This window comes from Harpia harpyja, chromosome Z, assembly GCF_026419915.1.
Source record: "Harpia harpyja isolate bHarHar1 chromosome Z, bHarHar1 primary haplotype, whole genome shotgun sequence".
Classification (NCBI taxonomy): domain Eukaryota; kingdom Metazoa; phylum Chordata; class Aves; order Accipitriformes; family Accipitridae; genus Harpia; species Harpia harpyja.
In genome coordinates, this window is record NC_068969.1 from 93902282 (window position 1) to 93929348 (window position 27067).

At 37.1% G+C, this 27067-nt stretch overlaps 1 protein-coding gene across 1 annotated transcript in view; it reads right to left on the reverse strand.

Annotated features, from left to right (window-relative positions):
• Nucleotides 1-27067, reverse strand: part of RGS7BP (regulator of G protein signaling 7 binding protein) — a 45250-nt gene that overhangs the window by 4787 nt on the left and 13396 nt on the right. The window contains exons 3-4 of the mRNA XM_052778371.1: nt 11957-12087; nt 2375-2522 (exon numbers count right to left, since the gene is read on the reverse strand). Coding sequence (XP_052634331.1) covers nt 2375-2522; nt 11957-12087 — 279 coding nt within the window. The remainder of the gene's footprint in view (nt 1-2374; nt 2523-11956; nt 12088-27067) is intronic.

A 27067-nucleotide genomic window follows, 5' to 3' on the forward strand; every position in this document is an offset into this window, starting at 1 on the left:
CAGGACTTAGTATTGGGGCCAGTTCTGTTTATTAAACAATTGATCAATGATCAATTTATCAATGATCTGGACAAGTGGATCGAGTGCACCCTCAGTAAGTTCGCAGATGACACCAAGCTGGGTGGGAGCGTTGATCTGCTTGACAGTTTAAAGGTTCTACAGAGGGATCTGGACAGGCTGAATCGATGGGCCGAGGTCAATTGTATGAGGTTCAGCAAGGCCAAGTGCTGCGTCCTGCACTTGGGTCACAACAACCCCATGCAGCGCTACAGGCTTGGGGAAGAGTGGCTGGAAAGCTGCCCGGCAGAAAAGGACCTGGGGGTGTTGGTCGACAGCCGGCTGAACATGAGTCAGCAGTGTGCCCAGGTGGCCAAGTAGGCCAACGGCATCCTGGCCTGTATCAGAAATAGTGTGGCCAGCAGGAGCAGGGAAGTGACTGTCCCCCTGTACTCGGTACTGGTGAGGCCACACCTCAAGTACTGTGTTCAGTTTTGGGCCCCTCACTACAAGAAAGACATTGAAGTGCCGGAGCGTGTCCAGAGAAGGGCAACAAAGCTGGTGAAGGGTCTAGAGAACAAGTCTTATGAGGAGCAGCTGAGGGAACTGGGGCTGTTTAGCCTGGAGAAAAGGAGGCTGAGGGGAGACCTTATCGCTCTCTACAACTACCTGAAAGGAGGTGGTAACGAGGTGGGTGTTTGTCTTTTCTCCCAAATAACAATAGGGAGTGATAGGACAAGAGGAAACGGCCTCAAGTTGTTGCAGGGGACATTTAGATTGGCTATTAAGAAAAATTCCTCCACTGAAAGGGTTGTCAAGCATTGGACCAGGCTACCCAGGGAAGTGTTTGAGTGACCATCCCTGGAGGTATTTAAAAGATATGTAGATGTAGCATCTAGGGACAAGGTTTTGTGGTGGACTTGGCAGTGCTAGGTTAACAGTTGGACTCGATGATCTTAAAGGTCTTTTCCAACATAAACGATTCTATGTTTCTATGACTCCATATGCTGAAATAATGGAGCAATAAATACAAAAACTTATTGGGCAAGCATTTCATTCACATACATGTATCAGAAGATGCATACCAAAATAAATGGCAGTAGATTTAATAAGGGAGCACTTTTAAGCCAGTCTGATAGTAACGAGTTGCATCTGGTCCAACTTTGTGATCTATTCTGGCTCTGGAGTACCCCATATTAAATGAGTTGGTGGGCACAATGTGATGCTAGTGGCAAAATACACAGTATGCCTTAAAATTAGCACAAGCTAGTACTAATGTCAACTTAATACCCTTTATCAGCATTTTGTAGCTTGTGCCATGAATGCATTTCATTGTTCAGAAGGAAATTATAATACATGTAGCTAATCCATGACACTTAAGCTCCCTGCACATTGAGTGAAAATTTTAGAATCAGGGCTATCATTCTCGCCCCTTGTAGGAGAACTCTGGCATGAAATTTTCTGAAAGACAGAAGGTGGAAAATATGATAACAAAGTATCAACTCACAAAGCAAGTTACATTTGGATATGTTTTGAGAGAGGCCAGAAGTTGCAAAAAGGTTCCTGTTTTACAAATAGATGACAGAGGAGCAACTTTGCCTGCAGGCTTCTAATGTCTTAAGGCTTTCAGGATTTAAAAACAATGTGATCTTGCCTCATTCATCTACATATAAAATGGTTCTTAGAAATGAAGCAGCATGACTAATAAGACATTGCTCAGTTTTATTCTCCAAGTTACTTTCTCAGTAGAACAGAGCTTCATTTTATATAAACAAACATGATAACCATTAAAATATCATCAGCAGCTTAATATACAAAGCCATCAAAATAGGTATTTTTTGCAAAGAAACGTTGGCCATCAGGATTACTCTCTACTAAAGGGTCTCATTTTTTGTCTTTCAACTGCATAGTTAAGAGGGTAAGAGAAGTCTACTTTGACAAACCTATGGATGATGTTCCCCTCCCAAGGCTTCCACATTCATAACTATGGGCAGAAACAACTGAAATGAACTAGATTCTGTGCTTTCCATTTATAAATGCAGAACCGCAGGCCAGCAGATTTCAGGTAGAAAATCAGAAACCACTCAAGAGGAGACAAAAGCTGCCTGTTTTAGAGAACCTGGCCCACTAGCAACATCATTTCCCACCCTTTGTTTTGACAATTACCCTCTGGTAATTAGCCTAATTAAGGATGTCACTTCTCTCTGCCCTTCTTTTAGGAGTTGCTCTCAGATATGTTAAATGTAACAGAAATGTTAACAGGTTATTTAATTTACTAATACCTTTTATAGTGGCAACACCAGCTGCCTAATTGGAAAAGACTAAATAAACCCCGGACAGAAGTTTATTTTGTTTAGGAATGAAGTGCTACACATACCTTTCAGTGTTTTCAATGTCTGTGGAAACCTGCCATAAATGCTGTTGAATATCTGTTGGTGACGATGATGTGTCTTCTAAAATAGGTACTTCGGAACTCTCCTCCACTTTAGTATCTAGGATCTTGGGTGGGGCACAAGGTTCTTTTCCTTTAAAATATTTCAACAAAACATATATCTGTATTATTTATTAATTAAATGTACACTCGGATATATAATTGATCTTGATATAATTCATGTTGCACAGTATAAATGAAGAGATTGAGTGGTGAATGCAGACTCTGAGTAAGAACTGTTCAGAAAGAGAGCAGACCACACCAATCTGCTAATCAAGAGTGCTGCTATATGTTAGTCCTACCAAACAAAACTAAGAGAAGTCCCATGCAGGCATGTGTGGAGCTTAGAATTTTACATAGCATTATGAAGCGTTTCAGTTAAATTCCAGTGGCTCACATGTGACACAAAGTAAGAGCCAGAGGACAAAACAGAACAAAATAAGTAAGGAAACTACAGCACACATTCTGAAAGCAACTTGAAAAACTTTGACAAAAAGAACATTGCAATTCATGTCTCAGCATCACAGCAATACTGAGGGAAAACAAAAGACAAAACTGTGCAGTTTTGTACTTGGTGATTTTAAAAGCAATACATAGCTGCCACCACTCACAGCCCAACACGCATTATATTCTGAATTTCCATGCTTACACTTGCCTAATTCATGCTCACTATATGAAAATGAAATGCAGTGTTGGAATTGAATGGGGGCTTCATGACAGATCTGCCAGGGCTTTTGTCAGGGAGAGAATGGGATAAAGGATGTGGACCATGATAGTGGAGCATGCAAGAGAGTTGAGTACTGGTGGGATTTTTTGGTATCCTTGCAAACCTCTTGTGGACTGTCTGATGGTACTCCTTTTCTGTAGTGGCAAGCACAGTCCTGGCACCAAGTACATTTAAATGAGAACATTCAAATTGGAGTGCATCCCAGACATTTTACTGAGAAGTTAAAGTTTTTCCCCCTCAGTTCTCTCATGAAATGGAGTAAACAATCTCAGAATGAAACAAATAAAACTTTCTAAAAATAGAGAAAAAAATGTCAATGTTTAAACCAGTGGTGTGAGGAGTTGAGTAGGAAATATTTTTTCATCTCACAATTTTTCCAATTTGAAAAATTTTCACATCAGGACAAACTTGAGTAGTTCCTATAAGGTTTGACAAAGAACAGGAATAACAAGAACAGCTAATAGAGTAGTAGTCATTTTGCCCATTTTTCTGGGACACTAGAGGCCAAGGCTGCAGACCACGCTATATTGCTCTTCCACATCACAAATAAGTATTCCCACTATCAGGAATGTAACCTTGTTTTTTTAAAACTAGAAATTCCTGGATCTTAAGAAACTCTTTTTGGGCAGGTTCTCTAAACTGTTGTATGCTGGTAAATTATTCTTCTACTGAAAAAAAGTATTCCTGGCTACTTGTCAGAACGTCAAACTAGACATTACTTACCACAGAAGATAATAATAAGTTTAATGTTTTCATTACTTTTTAAAGTCAGTAGGAAACACTTTTCTCTGCTTCCCTCCCAACTAAGTCATCTAACTATGATTCCAAGAGATTGCATGACCTGACATAACAAGTTTACCATCTATAAAAGAATGATGTCCTGTGTCCTTTCTCTGCTGCTTATTTTGGCATCCACTGCTAACTTGTGCTTTGCCAGATGCCTCTGTGAGCCACTTTAACCCATCAAATAGTACAAGATTACCCCAGTAAAAGGAAAAATAAAATGTGAAGTTTTATGATGTTGCAGTAATTTGTCAGGTCAGTAAAGAACCCTAGATGTTTGAGAGCAAGCGCCAGAGGAGGAGAATGATCATATGGCTAGAAGCAGTGGAAGGGAGGAAGAAGTGAAGGCATGATAAGGGTGGGGAGACAGAGAGGAAGGGATCAAGATCTTTCTGGTAGTAACAAGCTATTACGCTGACTCAGTTGCTTGTGGAACACCAGTCTAAGCCTACTTCCCAGACTATAAGTTTTACTCTGTATCACCCTGTAGGTAGAACTTTCAAATTTTTCTAGTTCTTAACTGCAGCTTATGCTGTTATTTTAAGGTAGTTCATATTGCACAATTTAAATTATTCACTTGTGCAAGCTTCATTATTCATTATTTTTCCCATTACAAGAAGCCCATAACACAACATACTGTTACCAATATGTCACTTAAAGCTTCTTTGCAAAAGAGGGTTGCCCCAGGGAAACCATCTAATTTGCCACTGATACCAGAAGGTGTTACTGCTGGAACTGGGTATTAGCTAATTCTCCCATTATTTTGAAGTGTTATGTTGGAAATGTGACCTGACCTTTGGTGACATGCTGTCAAGAACAACCCTGTTTGTAGATGCATCCTTCAGAGATTTGGAAGGTGTTTCAATGGAAACAATAACAATACTAGATGAAATAACAGTAAAGGTTCTTTTTCACAACTTGAGAACAGAAGCACTGTAACGTTCTTTTTGTTAGCACAAAGGCAAGCTCTTGCAGATTTAGCAGAATGAACGGCACAGATTTCTTTTCAACTGAAAAGAGCTCTTTACCAGTAATTCTGTTGTATTGTGAACAATTCATGAAGCCTTTCTTGTATTTCAGAGCATCTGCTCAATCACTCAAAACCAGTTAAAGAGTCAGCTAATAATAAAGGCTTTGCTTGAATAATGTATATGACTCAGGCTTAACATTTCTACTACATGGCACAGCCTGTAGAGAAACAAAAGCTCTTTAATCTTCTCATACTTCTAGTGGTGGTAAGGGTATCTTTTGTATTACATGTTCTTAAAATAGGGATATGCACCCTAAATTTTACTTTCAATTTAGTCAGTGGAAAGACTTTCATTAATTTCAGTTGGAGTTTGATCATGCACACAGTGTTGCCAGAGGTATCCACATACACTTGCTGTTCTTGCCAGTTGACTAGACAGAAGCTTTTTTTACTGTGCAATTTTATTATAAGGTGTGATGTATTCTTTGTTTTCTAGCCTCTAATTCAGCTTATTTTTTTTACTTTAAGAAGCAGAAAATGCCTTTGGTATGAAATTAAATTCATTGAATTAAATAATGCTGAAGATCAAACTTGAGTGAGGATAAATAAGAGGGCAGAAAAGGATCATCAGTTCAGTAAGGTTACACACATCATTTGTGACCACTGTGCTTATGTGACTCACCTGTTGTGCTCCCTCCTGCTTCTGTGGTCACCTTTGTGTTTGCATCGTGCTACCCTATGCACCTACCCTTAGTCATCACCTACTTCGCAGAGAAACTTACATCATGAAAAAAACATCTACTGTAAGTCCCTCAGAGCTAGTTAGATTTCACTGCAGATGAATTTGCAAGATCTTTGAGGGGAATAACAGAATTTCAAAGCTGAGAGAACCCCTCTCAAGAAGACAGCAGCATTTGCATCATGCTTCTAACCTGGCAATTAAGGATGAATACACAAGCTATAGATCACAGCTAAAGTAAATGAAAAGGAGAACATAAAAAGGGGAATAGGAAAGAATCATGTAGGAAGTAAAAAAGAAATGTGGCAAATATGGCTGACAGACTGATGAACTTCATTCCTGACTTAGACTTGGGACCTGCAGAACTCAGAGGTTGTCTCACTGGAAATATTATTATTAAGGAAAATGTAATAGGAACAACAAGTCTGTGGTAGAAGTTGTGTTTTCCTCCTTCCATGCCTGTTTTTACTCTATTCATTTTGCCCTCTTCACAGTATCCACATGAGAATGGGTGATTCTCTGGATTTTTTAAGTGCTTGTTTCTCCACACCTCTGTGCTTCTCTTCTCTCTCACATCTCATCCCTCTTGTGTAAGTAATATGCGAAATAATTACATATATCTACCATTCTTTAAATAGAATGCTGAAACTGTAGCACATCCTTTAAACAATCCTTCGTTTCTCCTTCAAAACTCTAAATAGCATGTAATTTAAACAAAGCCAAATAAAACAAAAATCCCTTCACTGAATTGAGGGTTTATTTTTGTAATCTGTAATATAAGCTATCACAGGCTTTTAGGTACCATTTTAAGGAAATATGTTATTATCACAAAACACATACTGGAAAAACAACAATTATGCTATGAACTTCTTGTATGGTACACGACACACACTCATCAGATTTGGTATCTTCTGATGTACCAACAATGCAGGAGTGAGTTCAGTCTGATTTAACATCACAAAAACCTAATGTTTTCTGTCCATAGTATGCACACATAATTTTCCCGTAAGACTCAATTCTTCTCTTTTTTACCTAAGTATTCAGGTACCTACCACTTTGGTTAGTGCTGGTATCATTCTGCCCTCAGCTATGTTTATACAAATCAGATGGGGCCCACGGATCTCAATTACAGTGATAGAAATGTAATTTTTTTCTTCAGGGCTTCCAAATAGGCATGTAGTAAGAATAAACAATATGTAGGTTATAAGCATTAAAGTATTTTGCATCTTATTCTGAGAAATTATTCATGTATAAACATAAATTTAGAAAAAAAGACACAGGAAAAAATAAGACTTTGAGACCATTTCATACAAGAAACTGTAGGATTCTGTGAATCTAAGGTATCCTGGACTAATTTTTTCCATAGATATTCAAATTCTATTAAAATGACTAGAGCTATGTGTAAATAACTGACAGCAGGAATTACCTCTCCATGTGTGTATGCTTCTTTTTCAACAAGTTACAAACAATATAGCAGGTTGAACTGATTCTGGAACATAAGAATAATATATTCTTATAACTATACATGAGCAGTGGCTTATTTTATTCAAACTCAGCATAAATGGCTACCAGCTTCAAACCTTGTACTTTGACAAGGTAGCTTTAACTATTTTTACAGCATATTTTGAACTCTGGAAAACACCTCCAGTTCATTTTAACTGTCCCCTCTTGCCTTTGATTTGTTATATAGGCTTACTCCCTTAATTATTAAAATGAGTGCCATGCTCAAATGCTGCATAGCTAGCTAATACAATGATTGCAATCTGCAACTTAAGGTTTTAAAAAATATTTTCTAATATATGTAATTATATAACCAAACAAGTCAATTATATTTGTAGATGATCGCCAGAAATTAATGGTTTCTATGTAAACATGTATAGACATTAAACTTCGGTAATGTGCACTTCCACGGTCACAAGCTGTAATGATCCAATGATAATAATAGTATTTTACAGTTCCTAACAGTGAAAGGAATATATTATTCTTGTGGATATATGAATCAGGAAAGCTCTTTTATCTGTTATATTTACATATTAAAAATGCAATGAAGTTCTTTATAAGGTATCAATGAGAACCTTTGACCCCAAAATATTTGTGGCTGAATACAGCAACGTATGCTGAAGTGTACTTAAGAACTCTGAGGCAGTTCTGGGTTTTCTCAATGTGGGACTGTGACAACCTTAGTATTAATTTGGAAAAAGGATCCAAATCCAGCAGCTTCTATGGACAGATATTATGTAACTACTTCTTCTAAGACCTTGCTAGCTAAGCCAGGATTTGTTTCTTTAACCAAAGGAATAGTCAATGTTGGGAACATGCAATGTCAATAAAGTAGACATACAACATTTAAAGGAATTAGAGCTGAATTTTGTAAACACTTCCACTTTGTAAACACAGTACCTAAGCTCCTTCAGAATATCTTACTTTCCATGAAACTCTAATTCAAATTTTAAAAAGTATTACTAGGTTTAAGAACTGTGTTTGATGCTGCTCCCTAAGGCACAAAGCTATATAATTCAAATGATGGAATGGAACAAATAAAGCAAAACCATGATTAGGGAGAAGCTGCAGGTCCTGGGTGAGTGAACTCATCTGTTGCTTGACAAAGTCTGGGAAAGATGATTCTATCCAGAGAAGTTCTGCCAGAGTGTGATAATGATGCAGAAGAAAACTAGGTGAACAAACGCAGTAAGAAGTTTCAGAAGATTTCCTGGAAAAGCTGGAACATGAGCTACCATCTGCCATACCTGCCATCCCCCCAATAGGTAGTTGCTATAGTCACCCCCAATAGGTATTTGCTATGACAGAAGGGACAGCAAGATCCTTAAAGACATCATGTTAGGGACTGCAGGAAAGCACAGGAGAGTTTCTCCCAGTGCGGCCCTGAAAACTGGACTCCATACCTACCCAAAATTTTCATGTGATCCTGTCAAAGTTGCTTAAACCCAGATCCTCAAAATAGTTATTGACAAAGTATTTCTAATTGTCTGGTTGCTCAGCGCAGAGACTCTTTGCACTCAGCTGCAAATGAAGCTAGTGAAAAATTACTCTACAAACACATACAGCACTGCATAAAGTATGTTGCAACCTCAGATTCTAGATTAGCAATCTTTAGCTTAATCTCTCTTTGTTCCTTCTTTACAGGGGCAAAAATTGCTACTACCCGGCAACTCAAGGCAGTTCTGAAGACACTTCCATCACTGTATGAGTTACTGAGAAAGGTCTGAGGAACAGAAGGATTCTGCCTTTAGAACAGAATTGTGTGCAATAAATACAATGTATGCCACTAAACAATTAGGATAGAAGGAAGATGTATGCCCAAGTAAATATTTACATGTGTATTAGTTAGCCAGGACTCTTGGGATTGTGGAAAGGAGGAGTAATAAAATATATCATCAGGTAACCAAAGACTTCGTAACTACAAAAAGCTTGAATCAAGGCTACTTGGGCATGTTTCATTGTGTCCTTTGCAAATTTCCTGAATGTTGAATTTTGCAATCACAATGTATATTCAACACCGGGCTTTTGTGGTGTATGTGTCTCAGAAAAAAATTTATTAGAGAGCACTTACCTCAGTTTGCTTACTGCGTAACACAGCTGGAAATATTTATGGCTTTTGGCCACACTGTGACTGTTACCTCTTAAAGAAATAACAGGCTATCTGACTTTTCTAGCAGAGGTTGTATGACAGTAGTAAGTTAATTTAAAGCACTGTAAATATGCAAGAATTTCTGTACAGGAAGCTTGTTATATACTATATAGTTTATATAGGAATGTTTGTTCAGTAGAACAGAAAGATAAGGAGAGATGAGAAGATCAGTGCTGCAAAAGACAGTGAAAATACTCAGAGCTCAGCCCTTCACATTGTAGTGTGGTGTTTCATTAAAGAGCATTTGTTTCCTAGTAGGGAACATTGGCTGAGTTTCTCTTGGGAAAAGAGCATCACTATCAGCCCACTGACTTAGCTTTATCACTTCTATAGTTTGTTTGATAATGTCTGATCAAGATACCAGTACCCACATTATTATTTATTAGCTGCAGGTTGCTGAGAACAGCCTGAACGTCATTCTACTTGAATCTCTGCTGGCTCCCAAGTAAGAATATAAATTGGTGAAATCTCATGGAGATTTAAAAACCTAGCAAACAGGTAAGAGGACTAGAAAATGGAAATACTACATCCAAATGGAAAATATTAACTTCAAAAATGAGCTTTAAGACATAGCATGCCTATTAATGAATTAAGCAAAGCTTCTAAGGGTAGTACTCTTCATACACAAGGAAAACAGGTTTGGTTTTTTTTAATATGGTCACTCAGGTGGTGAAAAACTGATAAAAAACTAAACATGTGAAAAAGTAAAAAAGCTATATACTAGCAACAGCGCAATATATTTTGTAATGGTGAAATTACCAGCTCTTTCATTCCTAGAGATAAATTTGCCAACACTGCAGTACCATTCTCCATAAGTAAAGAAATTAAAAAAAGGTATGGGTTCATTCTACTCCTTGGAAAATAGTATGCTTCGGCAGAACATAGAATAAATAGGTGGCAAGGTCATCTAGTCTGACACCCTACTGAAAGCAGGGCCAACTTGCATCAAATTGCTCAGGGCTATTTGAGTTAGCAGTATCTCCAAGGATGGAGATTTCACAGGATCTTTGGGTGCCTGTTATGGTATACGACTACCTTTACTGGGAAAAAATACTTAACATGTAATTGCAATTTCCCTTGTTGCATGATGCCTTTACAATACTTCTAGGTGTTGTAAATACTAAGTATTTAATATACAAGAGCAATGTTCTATTGGCTAAGTTCCAAAATTCAAATTATTTGTATCCCTGTGACTATATAATTTTTTGCCTATTATGAATTTTTCTCAAAGAATGTCACAGAAACTTGGAGCCAAATTACTGTGGTTACCTCTGTATGGATACAGGACAAAAATTACTCTATTTAGCAATGGCAGAACAGCTACCATGGCTTTCTCTATGGTGAGATGAGGAACCAATGTACATCAAAAATACTGCCAGACAGGAACTAAGCTGGCCCATACTATAATGCTGTAATTCATCTTATCCAACTTCAGACATCTAACAGTTTAATGTTTAGTTTAGGTTATTAATGTAGACTCCATCCAGAGGCAAAAGGGAGAGACAAGACATATCGGGGTTACTCAGGTCACCTCAAGCTACTTTCTTTCTGCAGTTACAGAAGGTGGTTTGACAACTGTAGCCAATGCTAGGAAATATAGTACAATCTGTCTTAAAAAATGGTGATTCATTTTAGCAGCTACTGGCATCTTCTTATATGATGGCTCTGTTAATTCTGTCCCTTCCTATTTTATAGATTTCTTTTCGACTTGAGAAAATCACTGAGAAGCTCAACTGAGCAGTTATAAACCTCTAATTCTTACTTTCTTAATAAAAATATCACTGGGTTTAGCTGTATCCTATAGCTAGATGTGAAAAATCTTTACAGAATCTTTCAGCATGTCAGGAAATTCATAAGGTTCATTACAAAACCTTCTTTACAGTTCCTTACAGAACTTTGTCTTGTTTTTACCTAGTATATTCTGCTGAGATATTATCTGGGGAAAGAGTAGTTACAATCAGCACAGGCAGAGTCCCACTCAGTGTGTGCCATCACTGAGTAATGAGGTTACTAGGTAACCTATGCAGTAATTTATCTGGATTTCTACATCTTCCTTCCAATAGGTGGCTAATCAAATATGAAATCATTAGAGAGATGCATTTTCACTGAAACAAGGATATCTCCTTTGTAAGAAAAAAAACTTTATGAGGTAGATTTCAGTTCTGAATCTAGTATCTAGTTTTATAAAGGTGGGCAGCTTTTTAACCATATTTATCCATCTTTTGCTATAAACTGGCATTGTTGGATAAATAACAGGGATAGTATGGGATCAGTTTAGTACTAAAACTATGCCATATTGCTCCACCAAACACTTGCCCTCAAATATCACACTCAACAAATACCTCTAATAAAATGACTAAAAGATAATTTGCCCACTGATCTGACGAACAATAGCTAAAATTTTAGGACCACTCTTCTAAGAAAAATCTCAGACTTCTAAACTGCAAGGACGTTAGTGATACATGCCTGATATGGCACACTTCTGTCAGAATCATGATAATGAAACAGAAATACAGCTTTTTTTTTCAGTAGCTGAAAAGCTGCAGTGGTATAGTTCATTTTACAGTTTGGTGCTTTGTCTTTCATGAATACCCATGCATGCTCCAAAAGACTGTTCTTTTTTTTAAAATCAGCATCTGTATATTTGTGCAATTCAATACCTTTCCGATGAAACTGCAGTGATCCTAGCAGACATATGGACTTAAGCATTTCTGTTGTGTACATTTCTAAGCAACACTGCAACTGGATGTATAGTCTACAGATTTCAGGATGAATTTCACCATCTTCTGGGCTGCAGTAAAAGAGAGAAAATTTAGTTAGGAATGGGACTGGAAGGACGTGAGGGTCATCAAATCCACTTCCCTACTGTTGCAAGCAACCACATCATAATCTGCTTCATAAACTATTAAGCTACATATATATGATAAAAAACTTGTTTCTACCAAACTGTATTTACAAACACTTCTTTAGCTCTATAAAGTTCTAGGCTTAAAACAGCTAAATTTGGGTTGTCTTTGGTAAGATTGCATGTCCTTATTTTCTACTCTGCATATTTTTGGAAAAGGGGTAAATAAGTGACTGAGATCTTTTCTCCTTTTTAAAAGCTTTGGATAAGTGTTTTCTGGTAGATTGAAGTGTTCTTTTGCCATCCGGTTTCAGTCACCCTTGGTCCTGGTGCAGGTGCAGGAGATTGCAGGGCCACTTTCATCATCACTGTTCAGGTTACAAATCCTGGATCAGGCATAATCAACCCTACTTTGAAGACACTCTCATCAGAAACAAGTCAGTTGTAGTCTTTTGGTTCTACAGTTTCTGCCTGAATTTCTTTCTCCCCCTGTGTTTAAATCGGTAGTCATGTGATACTGCACTGTGAGGAGAATGGGAGGTTCAAGAATTTTTTCAGAAAAGTAGTAACAATCTTGAAAACAAAAATTGAAATCAAGAGTAATCCTACACCTCCAATTAATTGCTTAGGCCACTAAGAAAAGAATTTACCCAGATCCTGGAACAAATTTTCACGCCTGGCTGTACAATCAGACATTAAATCTCACTGTTGTAGGCTGCATAGGCATAAACATACATTTTACAAACTTAACTGTTTCTGTAAGTGCTAACAAAGTGATTTACCCAGTCATACCTGAGAATTAGGTTTCCAATGCTCCTTCCAAAGGTACTTTCAATAGGGCAGTAAGTGGTAAGATTGAAGAGTTAGGATTTCAGCCATTTCATGTTCAGACATTCTTGCTATTGGTTTGCTTCATAGTGATGTTAAATGGTAAGATAACCCTCAAAACTGGATTTTATAACAACTAGATGAACCTGCTTTTCTAAATAACCTGAACCTAATGGCATTTCTGACTACGACCGCTAAGAAATGAAAAAAATTTTTCAGCATGCTTTCAGATTTCTAGCCTATGAATAATATAAATGAAGCTTTCACAGTAAAAAGATTACTAGCATTCTTTACAGTGATTGAATTCCCTGTGGTTAAACTGATGCTTCAAAAGGCCTTCCTGTCTATCAAATAAAAGTAGAGTTGTGGATTTCCTCACGGGAACCAAAGCAACTTACTTACCTGATAAATTATTTGCAGCAACACTAGATTGGGCTGCTATGGTCAAACAATTTCTTAATATCAGTCTAGGCCAAAGGCTTTGAGACCTACAGCAGACAATGTCTATTTAAACTAGTAAAACAGGTTCTTTCTGACCTAAGGTAAGAGGTCATTATTTATACTTAGATCCAGGGTCCAGTCAAAATGTTAAGTCCAGCTCTTTTGTCCAGAACAAAGCTTAAAAACTCTGTTTTAAGGAAAATCCTATCAGTTTATGCTGATACAATCTTACTGAAGTTCAGTTCAAATGGATACTGCATACTAAAACCTGTTAATTCTTGTATTTGAGATTCACCATTATTTTTAACAAAGGAGACCATACATTGCCTAAAAAGCGTGCACTTTCTGCCACTGATCTCAGTGACACCAAGGAAGAATATACTTAGTCATATCCTGGGGTAAGAAAATAGGGCCAATATAAGGTAGGCCCTGATGCATGCAGCTCAGTGAGCAGGAGAAAGGAGCTGTCTCAAAGGAATGTTTGATGCAAGGACTTGCCATAATCTGCCTCTAATGAGGAAGAAACTGTGTAGTTTTCCAAGGTCCTCAAGGGTTCCCGTCCCTCCAAGTCACATCAAAACCAAATGGAACCATGAAGATTTCACAGAATTGTCAAGAACCTTCCTACAAGGAAAAAGCAACCTTAGCGCTTCCACAACATATGAAGGAGGACTACTGGTGTTTGTATGTGCCAATGAAAACTGTAAGAATCACAGCAGTGGTAACCTGTACTAGCAAGAATACTTAAACAAGCGAAAAATGCAGCCAAAAACGAAAAAAAGACAAGGTTGGAAAAGACTTAAGATTGAAAAGAAATCATGCTGGACTTAGTCAGAAGGGATAAGGGAAGATTGGTCCCACCTGCCAATACATTACTAAGTAGACCTCATCAAAAAGGCAGGAAATGACTGGAGTACAAATTACAATTGCTGTGGTCTGTGTCACTTCAGGAGCAATACCATACACGTGATAATCTACCTGCCCATCCTAGGAGCTTTATTTCTTTTGGCTAGACTATAATATGTGCATTTCTCTTAAGCTTCATCTACTTTTCTACTTACAAAGTGAAGTCTGCGTTTGCTGAAAAATTATACCATGCACGATACGGTATTTCCTGCATCTTATCATAAATACAGAATAAAGCTATGGTGGTAGAAGAAAAAGGGTTCACCCCCAATATTCTGAAGCTGTCTTTTCAGATGCTGCCTATAATATTTCTCCCTCTTCTCAGTGAATGCAACTCAGAAAACATCTGATAGCCTTAAGACCCTGAATAATTTTCCTTAAAAATTAGCTACCTGACAGGATTTTTTTCTGTTTATTCAGAGTCAAGTCCTTAACTACATTTGAAAACATGTATTTCCTAGAAAGGGATCTGTACTGAAATCTCACATTGTTTTCAAAGGATAGGAACATAAATATTTTTAGTGACTGCATAAGAAGTAGTATAACAAAATAAAGAATGCTAGTTCTGAAATGCTGAAAATTATGTTTAGAAGACACACTATTACAACACACATACATGCACACAAAATTGTTTTGGAATAAACTGAATTTGATTTTTTAAAAACTGTACTTCATTGCAGACTCCTCAGACACTTAGAAGTTCTACTTTGTGTATTACAATACTTGATACTTTTTTACCTTGCATTAAGTATCTAGTACTTTTTATCTTGCATTAATCCATAGTATCTAGTCCTGGTTGAACAAGAGTTAAATCTTAACATTCTCTGCAGTTGTGTTTGCTGTTTCTTTCACTTTTAACCAATCTATTTGTTATATGAATTGCAGCTGTTAGATCTGTGATCACTCAGCGGATTAGCAATGGACTGTTCTCTCTGCATAAAAAATAACCAAAAATTTAACAGCATTTATTTTCAAATTGGCAGATGGCAAGAAGAGTTTTTAATGTAATCATATTGGTATTAACCCAAGAAGATAAAACACATATAGCCCAGATATAAATTTAATTTGTTTTAGTGTAAATCAGGAGCAGTTCTTCAGAAGTAGACTGTTATTTCTAAATCATACCAGCATTTTCAAGACCAGCATCTAGTGCTTCATTTTGCACGTAATGCTCCTAATGATTTCAACATTTTCTGTAAAAGAGGTACTACGAAATTAGATGGATCTTAGAGCAGAATAAGATTCTAATGTTTGCTGTAAGAGGCAGTTTCAGGAGTAAATGTAACCTTACAGAATTCATCTAACCAAATACAGCACAAACAAGCAACTAGCCAAACACAGCAAAAGTACAGCACATGATGTTTTCTTCCTCTGGGATAGTATTTTAACTTTCTGAACTGTGGCTTTTATATATCTGTTTTTATTTCTCTGATAGCTAAATTCAGGAACCATGCGATACACCTTTAGATAACACACGGCCTCTTGCAGGCTTTTACTATCCTGATTTGCCCTACCTTTTAGCTTACAGATGAGATTTTTTTGTACCCCTTAGTGTTACATATTCTTACGTGTGCACTGAACACTATTCTCAAGTTCAGCACCATGTAAGTACTGCAGTAGATGGAAATACAGCTTTCCTCCCCCCCACTCCCATTGACTGCATCACTTACCGTCGTAGCTCATTTCCCTCTGAGCACACATACAGTAATTTCCTTTGAGCTATCCTTACCAATAGAGGAATTACAAAAAGATTTAGGAGTGTAGAATTCCACTTACTTTCCATATTTAGCATCCAGGTCCAAAATTTAGCTCTTGAAAATCATTGCTTATTTCATGTAATACCTAAGTCCTGGAGCCCCGCTAATATACATGCAAGCACATTCAGTTTATGCTTGGGTTTCCTAGATTCCTAAACTTTTATTTCTGAGCAAGGTCTCCTCTGTCCTGAAGACAAACAGTTACACAACTAGTAATGCATAAATGAGTCATTGATTTGCCCATTCCACCTGCAGGGCATTGCCCCATAAACATTCATGTGCAAAATGGAAACTGCAAAAAATAAAGTCACCACAGATGGTAACAATAACCTTTTTCTGCTCAGTGATGAGAGCTGTTTCTCACAGGGCGATACAGATCTATTCCACTCTCTTATGCAAGTAAAGCTGAATCTGTCTAGCTCTTCTGAAAGCTACGATTCTTTAACCACAAGTCTATCACTAAGTGGAGTATGGAAACTTACTGCATGACAAGACAATTTCCTTGTAGCAAATGTAGATAAAACTGGATTATGGTTGTCCTATTTTTCTCTGCATTGTTTCAAGTGTCAGAAATCCTTAGATTTGTTAGAAGTCATGCCCATTACAGGAACTTTATTTACAATGTTGAATGTATTTCTTCCTTTCTAGCTGTCACTGGCAAAAAGACTGAGGGTCTGCACACGTGTAAGAAAACAGTATCTTCCTCATACAGCTATTTAATTTCTAAGAAGCAAAAATGGTGAAAGCCTTTCTTTAAAACTTTTTTGGTTTTACTGACAGAACTTTTAATTGTGCAGACTAAGAAAGCAGAAATAATATACAAGTGATAGGCTTATAAGCCAATTTCAATTTATCAGTGGCTTCCTAGTCACTAATGAGCTGGAAGAGTAATTGGAAAGCAGAGGAATAGGTATTTTAATTCACTTTTTTTGCTGTTGTAAATGTAATGTATTTTTCTTGTAAACTGTATCTATGATTACCATGAGAATAAGAACTGGAAACATCTATGATGTTCTGACCCATTCTTGTTTTTTCAAGAATACGGACCATCTGTAAATGGACTGCGGGCAAAATTCTTCTATCATTTGCAAACCCAGGGTAACAGTAATGACATTCAAGAAAAATATTTTTAATTATCCGAAGTTTATACAATGAGAATTATTTCCAGGCCACTACCCTCACTGATTGTCTCAAACAGTTTAATTAGTGTTTTATTGCAGTAATGACCACAAGAATTCCATTAGCTTGCAAGCAAACAATTTTCTCCTATGCATGTATATAGGCCTCATTTTCATCTCTGAAAGCCACATGCTCCGATGCCAATGCACATAAAGAGTTCTTTTATATTCCCTGAAGTACATTCTGTGTAGTGGGCTTAAAATTTCCCTTTAAAGTGTCATCAATTTCACTTCTTTCAGTAATTTTCTATTTCTGTATGTTCAGTGTCATGCCATGAGAAAAGCTGAACAGGGGACTAGTACAGACATAACTGAGAATGCCAATTATGATATGTTTATTATTAAATAGCTATATATCAAATTTGTATTTATTTACAACAAAAAGTTCATGCAAGCTTGTATTATTACACCCCAAAGTCAGCTACCTCTGTTTCAGTTAGTCCAGCTGATTTCTTTATGAAGACCACTTAGATATCCAAGAGAAATCTCAAATAACACAATCTCGTAACAACTACTGTGCTAAACCATGTTCTCAATGGAGCTGTTTAATAGCTTATGCGCAGCTGGACATAAAAGAGTTAGCACAGCACTGAGCCCCTGCCCATGAGACAGAGACCAGTTCTTCATCGCTGGCTTCCAAGCACAGCTGCCACAAGGATGTGAATGGTTATTGTGCTCACTTCCCGCATGCATTGTGGAGCAGAAATTTTCTTGCTTCTCCCTATCCACTCAGGTAAGATAAAGAGGTACTGATAACCTTTACAGGATTTGAATACACAGTTTGTGGCTTCTTGGGGATAGTTCACCTGGTAGGGGAGCACTGCTGCCTTTCACAAAATTAATTCAAGAAATGGCCCGTGTAGGAAGGGACCAAAGATAGAATGTATGGAATTCTACAGCTCTGAGAAAGCCTCTTGACTTGCCAGTGAAGCAGCAAGACACATGTGTTCCCATACATGAGGAAGGGGGAATGGTGAGATGGGTGTACATGTGCTTATGCAAACACTTTGCATGTAGGGTAAAGTTTATAGGTGATACAAGCTGGCATATTGCTTAATAACTGTCAGGCTTCACTCCTGCCTGATCTTCACTAGAAAACAGTAGGCTTTGATTTTCAAATACAATCAAGAGAATGGGTTCCTTCATAGATTTTTTAGTTTTGTTTTTAATAGTAAAAACTCTGTATGAAAGAAAGCCGGATGGTTAGCTTATTACTACCAATGACATTTCCCATCATGTCTGTAGGTTTACTTACTTGATCTAGAAACACTTGCCGATATCTAGGGAAAACTGGCTGATCATTTGGCTCCGATTTTCCTTTTTTCTCCCTCTGCTAAATTATGCTGACAGCTGTATATTAAAAACTTTCAAACACCCTGTCCCTCCCTTACTAGGAATTCTGTAGTTGTCACATGACTACTATACCACCAGGGTGCCATAAAGGGTAGAAGTCCTTATTCAAAGACATGAATACTACTCAGTTGATGAGAAACATGTACTACTGTGTGAGCTATACTTCTGCAGTTTGAGAGTTCTGATATCTACATGTATTAAAAGTAGTTACAAAAGAGAAAATGCTGGTTTATTTCTTTGTATAACAGTAGTTTCAGTTACACAGTTTATCAGGCTGCTATTAAAATTGAAAGTATAAATTTTTGTGAATACAACTTAAATAAATCTATAACATTACATTTTCATACTTTAACCATTGGTAAAATAGATGGTTGTCTTTCCATAAAATCCTACTTTTTAAAAATCAAGTCACATTGTTCAACTGAGTATGCTTATGAAACACTGACAAGAGGTGGAATTTACTTTCCTTTGTATTTTCCTAAGCTGATATTTAAAATAAAACCTATAGAGGGAGCTCTTATACCAACCATATAGTACCCAGTACAGGTAAGAAAGGTGAATGCAGCGCTTTAGATGATCACTTTAAAATACAAGAATAAACATGATTAAGATGCCCCTCCTTAACATGAAAAGGTAAAGAGTGAAAATTCCATTAAAAATTTTGATTTTTTTTCAAAAATAGTTGACATGATTTTATTGCACTGCCAAAATGTTGGTTACAACTGAAAAACACCTTCAGGTTTTCCTGAATTCCCACACGTGTCCAGCATTCATAGTTCCATTGAAATTAGTGAAACTTAAGACTACTAAAACTGAACAAAGATTATGGTATGGATAATTCTGAATTTAACTTAAAAATTTTAGTCACAAATTTACAACAGAGCAGCATTTTACTTTTACTGTCAACAACATTTAAAAATACGTACTGATGTATTATCTCTGGTTAAAAGAGTAGCTATGTTATATGAAGGGTTTTATACACCTTTTTGTAAAAGTATAATTCTGACAAATTCTATGCTTAACTCTAAGGAAAAGTATCATTTTTATGAACAGTATCAATAGTTCTAAAATATTATGAGCTGAAAAAACTATCTAGACATATAATGAAGACAGCTAGTCTTCAGCAGTGAAAGGAAAATAAACCTTTTGCAAATCAGAAGTGAAAATGAATTAATCAAATTCTGACTTACACCCCATATATGTACTTCCCATGAAAAGGAATGTAAATTGGCTTGATAAGCTGTGGAAAATCACTGTCCACAAATACTACCCTGTAGATTGTCTTTTAATGTAGTATCAGAAACACTGCAGTTCAGAAATATATAGCAGCTACAAAGATGATCTGGAAACAAGACCTACCTCAGACATTATGGTTCCTCTGCTAGAACGAAATATGTGAAAAATACTGCAGAGGAGATACGCTTAATCCCCTTAGATACTGAGGGCAAGAGGCCCCTCTGATTATGGCTCATGTATGACAGCCTACTAAACCTGCCTCTGCTTTCTTATCTTAAACACATCATTTATTTCTTTATCACTTAACCATTCATCTTTGAAGGTAATAAAAGACTTGCTGATTCATTTTGAATATATGTAGGAAAGTCATCCAATGACAATGTTTTCTTCTAAAGAGATCTTGAGAACACATTATTATTTGTGTTCATCCCATCTGCTGGGCTTTTTTTTTTTTTTTTAAACGTATGTGTTTCACACAAACTGCTGTCAGTTTCAGTATCATGTGTTGGTTTTTTTGTTCTCTACTAATGTGCTTTAATACTGTGATACAACTACTACACAACATCCCAGTCCAGCTAGAGAAAAAGCAGGGCTAGTTCTTTCTAGTAGACCCATAAATGGTTGCAATGTTGTTTTTATTAAATCAGATTGTTGTTTTGAAGCAGTCACAACAGTGCTCTCAATAACAGAAGACGGGATCAGATTTTGTTTAGTTAGACCAGTGTAAATCTCCAATTACTCTGATAAGGCTGATGGAGTCAATCTGGGTATATGATAATACAAGTAGAATAAAAACATAATGCAGTGACTCATATTGTAGAGACATTTCTAACTCCCAAGCTGATGGCAGTTTAGATATTTCAATGCTAGAACAATTTAGCTACAACTATAACAGCAGGAAATATACTTTTCTTATCCATTCAAGAAAATCTCACTGACTTCCATAGAAGTTATCTGATGAACCAAGGGCCTTGTATGATCTGCAAATTATAGTAATTTTGAATAAACTGTTGTTTCCTTTTTCTGGCGGGCTCTCCTCTTTCAGAAATACCCCTAAGGATAAAACATAGCATCACTTATATTATTGAAGTCTTCTGGGTTTTTTTATGTTGAAGTTCTAAAACTCTTTTGGAAACTCACTATATGAGATAATTACTACAGATGCAGTAACCTTACCTTTAAACTGGATTAATTAATTAATAATTAATTAATACTGTGATTCTTCCACACTCGTGACTTTGTTATCAGGAGAACAAGTATCACACACTGTTTTTAAGAGCTGTGCCTGTACATAGCAGCGTATCCAGTATTTGCAGGTGCTATTGAGAAAACATTTTTTTTAAATTATCAGAATCACAGACCGGAATTTTCTAGACTTGTTCCCTCAGAAGTGAATTTTACTGGCTGAATTAACTCAAATGTGGGCAAGAAGTAAATTACCATAGGACTATCCACATAATTCCACTAGAGGACAAAAGCTATTACAATCACTTGGTAAAACTTCTTGGTCCTAAGTAAAACAGCACTAATGTAAGAAATTGTATTTGAACTCACTCCACTTTAGGTAAGACTAGGTGTATTGGGTGTAGGGGCAAGATTTAGGTAGCTGTGGTGGCTACAGGTTGCTCTCTGTGGGAGGAGGTGAGGGGCTGCCCTGTGCCAGACATGGCCGGTTCTGGCCGGTTCCAGCCAGCTCCTGCTGGCTCCACAGCAGATCCATGGCAGGACACAGCTGAGCCCATCAGCCAAGCGCGAGGCACCTCTTCGAAGACGTATTTTAAAAAAGGGCAGAAAATACCACAGGGAGAGAGGAAGAGGGAACAAAAAGAGTGAGAAACAAGAGAGGGAACATCAAGGTCAGAGAAAGGAGGAGGAGGTTCTCCATGGAAGACCAGATCTTCCCTGCAGCCTGCAGAGAGGAACACACCAGAGCAGATGGATATTCCTGAAGGAACTGCCACCTGTGGAGAGCCTATACTGGAGCAGATTTTCCTGACAGGACTGCAGCCTGTGGAGAAGCCCACGCTAGAACAGGGGAAAAGTGTGAGGAGGAAGGAGAGGCAAAGTGGAACTGTTATGGACTGGCTGCAACCCCCCATTCCCCATCCTTCCTGCACTGCTGGGGGTTGGGGGTGAGGAGGAGTCTAGAGTGAAGTTGAGCATGGGAAAGGAGGCAGAAAAGGTGTTGTTTTAATGCTTGTCTTTTTGCTTCCCATTACCCAAATCAGTAATTATTTTTATTTTAATTGGCAATAAATTAGGTTAATCTTTCCCAAGTCAAGCCTGCTTTGCCTGCAACAATAGTTGATAAGCGATGTCCCTGTCTTTATCTTCCCCCCCCCCCCCCCCAGCTTTCTCATTGCTGTTCTTCCTATTTTCTCCCCATGGCCTGCTGAGGAGTGAATGAGCAAGCAGCTGGGTGGGAGTTTGGCTGTCAGCCAAGGCTAAACCACCACACTAGCTAAGCTTAAAATCCCCGACAGGATACTTCTAAACATCAGAATTCCAAGTGAAATTGCACGTGTGTCTTTAACTATGCTTTTGAGTTACTGTAAGATTTAAAAAAAAATAAATGCAGGGCTTGACCACCAAACCGTTGCAGAAGCTAACCCTAAGCACCCTTTCCATCGTTCTTTCCTTCAGCTGGCTGTCCTTTGCCTTTACTTTAGGAAATCTGTAAGACTTCTGCACTAGCCAAAGATGAGCTGGACAGGGCCTTTCTCTCTGCACATTATCAGGCTCCCTGCTGAGAAAAAGTGGTGTCCAGTTAGATGAAATAAATGTTTGGGTAAGCTCTCAAGTCAGCCTTGCTTAGCTGTAGCCTCAGTTGGACAAAAAAATCTCACAGCCTTATTGCCTCAAATTAGATGATACTAAACAATAGATAAACCGAAACCACGACACAGACCTTCCAGAAAAGATCTGTGCTAAACCAAGAAGGAGGCAGTCAGATTAGCTGTATATGCAACAATATTTAAGTTTCCCAAATAAATTCCTATTCAGTACTCTGCCTTGTCAGCATCTGCAAGTTGTTCTCAAATTAATTTCTCTGATAAACCAATAGTGAGAGCCCAGACAGGTCAGTGCCAGCCAACAGGCTCAAGCCCAGTATACCTCCATATTGCATCTTACAACTTGACTGCAGACAGCTGAAACTCATGCTGCCTGTGGATGTCCCCTTTGGTTTTAGTTAAGCTTCTAAGTTCTTTGAAATATCCCTTAATCACTTACTGCGCATTAATAAATGATTTATAAATTCTCTCTTTCGAAAGTCCACAAAACTTAAATGGGAAGAATTCATACCTACAATTCTGTATAGTTCCTTTGGTTCATAGTTGGAAAGAGAATGTTTGAGAACTATCAAAACAAGTATCTCATGTGGGATGATCTATGAAATTGGTTCTGATCTGTGTGGACAAATAGGGTCAGACTTCCCAGAAAGGCTTGAAAATGAATGAAATTATTCAGGTATTTGGTGCTGTAGGATCTAGGTCACAACAAACTACTAACATACAGGATTTAGAAGGAACTCTGCTGCAGGCAGTGATGCCATCTGCTGTTGACCATGCATAGGACACTAAACCAGATGACTGCTTTGATTAATGACAGGTCTCTTTTCCATTTTTTTCTTTCTCTAGTACCTACTTTGAATATAAATTGCAATATAATTTTTTTTCTAAAGGGCATTGCATAAAGCACTTGTGTGATCTGGATACCTGTTATCTGTTTGTAACTTAGATTTCTGGTTTTCCATATCTCAAAATGAGAAAAACAGAGCAGATGTGAAGGGATGGTAAAATGAAAAGTGGTAAGGAACAATGTATTTTCATTTCCTCAAAACCACTTTGGGCTACGGACTATTGAAACTAAAGGGAAAATGTTCTTTAACCTTCACTGGATTTGGATAAGAGCTATATTGCATTAACAATTACTGAAAAGATCCATACATTCTCATAATCCTTTTTTATTATTATTTTAGTCAAACAATGTGACTACTACAATTCTAAATTGGAAGGAAAACAGTCCACCAAGCAGATCATTACTAAGTTGCTCAGAATAAGGTAGTAGTTGGGATTCTGGATGTATCAAATGCTTCTAGGAGTGCTTTGAATAGGTCATTCTTACGCCCTGGAGTATTTTTATATCTTTTTTAAAAACAAATATCCAAATACCTCCATATAAAAGTATTCCAAGTGAAAAAGAAATTGTGGTATAGTGTCAGTAGAAGTATCTCGCACAGCATCACCAGATATTTCACAGATCAAATCTGTATGAGTAGTTAAGTTAAAAATCACAGCTGAGAGACTGTGTGAAAACTTGAATGTGTCAAAAAAAAAAAAAAAAAAAGAGAGAAAAAAGAAATAGATTAGCTTCCTGAAATGTTTAAATTCATATATGGAGAAAGAAATTTCTAAAACCATCTGTTGATAAAATGTGTTCAGGAAGCAGTATTTTAGCATAAAGAACTTTGAATTTTTTTCACTTCAGATTTTTAAATCCTGCTCCAGTCTCCACTTGACTTTGTGAACTGGTGTTACTTTTTTATCCTCTTTGAAATGCCTATTTCTGCTTGGGAAGCAAGGATGCCTCCACAAGGTCTTCCTCGGGCATCCAGTATCTTGTATTAGTAACTGCACAGACATACTACTCATTTCCACGTCTTGAATGATGTAAAATGAATAGTAAGGCTGTACACACACTACTTCGGGTAGGTCTGCAGCTAAATTAAATGCCCAGACTTTGGAATGTCCACAACTTTGAGGCCCTGGTGTTCTTCAACCTGCATAAAGGGACTGCATCCTCAGCACCCAGCCTCACTTTGCTTAGCCTATGTACAGGGCTATGGTTGCAGTTGTCATACTATCCCGAAGTACCAACCTGTTTTGTTGGTGTTGGGGTTTTTTGGAAGGCGGTGTAAACGCACATGGGTGGATAGCTCTGCTTCAACACCGTAACAGCTCCAGAACTTACAGAAATAACTGGAGGCTGCTGTATAAACAAGGAACTTTTAAATATTTTGCCACTTAGCCATTTGCCATGCTGACAAGGTTACCAACAGTAGATTTGCAATGATCTGTCTTGCCATGATAGACAGATATATGAAGTGTCAGCTTTTCTTTGCTCACCCAGTAAATGCAAACTTGTTTTCTTCTGCAATGGGAAAGCAGTTTCTTCAACAACTTTGAGCACATAATTTAATATAATATGACAGTATTTGAATTCTTATGCCAAGTGTGCTGGTAGGAAATGTTCATGCAGAAAGTATTCATATGAAAGATAGGAATAGCAAGGTAAAAGATGGAACATAAGAGAGAAAAGGAAGAACTACTGTGAATAATTGTTCATATACAAATAACTGAGTGTATTATTTTTCTTATAGTTAAAAATGGTTTAGAAAATCTAAATGTAGATCTGCAAATGTATCCAGCAAAGAGGAAATAGTATTCAATAATAGCCAGCACTTCAGTATATGTTTAATTTTAAAACATGAATTTAAACATCATTTAATTGATAGTACTGGAAGGATTCCTGATTAAAGAATGCTTAATTTAATGCTTTGTTCAGATGAGACCTTCATGCCCAGATAATGGTCTCAAATATTTAATTGTTATGAAACAGAACTATAAAGCAATTACAAAAATTAGAACAGATTTTACATAACTTACAGTAACTTTGGATTTGGTTGGAATTTTCCCTGCGTAACCCTGACAGATCTGAGATTTTCCTTGGTTGGAGACTGATCTTGCACATTACTGATGATGCCGTTGAGAGCAGTTATCCTTTATTGTTTTGTACTCAACATCTTACTAGAGGAAACCTCCATGCACCAAAGTTCATGATAAATACAAAGTCTTTTATTAGATGACTCTGCAGGAAGTCTAGCACTTGCAGAGGCATGGCAGAACATGGGTTGTGAGGACATGCACTTAATTGCATGATCCTGCACAATTCACTTTGCAACTGCACTGGCTGATTTCAGTGAAAGGCACAGAATCAAAATTGTTTTTTCTAATTAAAGTGTTTCAGAATGTTGAGAACTACTGAGAATTAGTAAAAATATTTCCATTAACAGGAAAATTTCAGTCCAAAACTTAAAAAAGGAGTTAAGAAATCAGAAGCAAAACCCCAGTATATGTGGAATTCTAAGAGCCCATGTTGAAGTAGTGTTCTAATGCACAACTTCATTATCTCATGTTCTCACTTCTCTTAAGATATATGAACGTATTGCTAACATAGTCTGGATTTGTAAGATTCAGTGAGAATCAGAAGTAGTTTTCTGAAAACAATGTAACCAAAGCTATACAGAACCAAGGTAAGTACAGTGTCTAACACTAAAAACTGCAGCCATGTGGGATTTCTTATCAAACGGTATTTAAGAAAATGATCAGGAAAGAAGCACTTAAAAGTCATGACTAAATTCTCAGCTTTGGCCTCAGCTGCGTTTCAGCAGAAATCTAGAGAAGAAAATTACTGAAATATGCTGGTGAGACAGACCTCAAAGCAGTGGGCCTACAGGGGACATAAAGACACTCTTTTTGACTGTCTTGGTTATAGATCAGCGCAACTGCAACTTTTAATCACATCTGTGAAGCTAGGCATGAAGCTTCAGTACACTTTTTTTTCAACAAATGTGTTTTTTGTAAAATTTTGCAAAGAAAGAAATTTTCTCTCAGAAATACTGAAATGAAAAAATTGTTTTGGATTGGTCTAACACTAATTTTGAACCATGTAGGTTTCTCTGGTGGCCCTAATTTTTGTGGGCATAGGATCATTAGCATGACATGAAAGAATCATAATTAGCTGCACTTGTAAGTCTTTAAATACCTTTGAAAATTTAGTTCTAAATCCCTTTTTAAAGCACTATTTACAGATATAAGTTAGTATCACTCAGGTTTTTGCTCAGGAAGTGCTTATTAACTGATTCCACTTGGGACATGCCAAGATACATACAGGACTTGCTATGTGCTGTTACGTGCTAGGGCCTAAAATTCCAGCAAATTGACATTTAAAATAATTTTTTAAAGAAAAAAATTAGGAAAACAGTATGATAAAAATGTAATCTTCACATGCTTTAGGAAACACTATAGCAATAATAGAATATTTGAATATTATGCCTTCCCTTGAAAGACTGAAATATGATGTAAAAGCATTAAATGATATACACAGTATTTTTCAGTGATAATAAATACTGATATACCTATTTAATAAGTGATTCACCTAAAACAT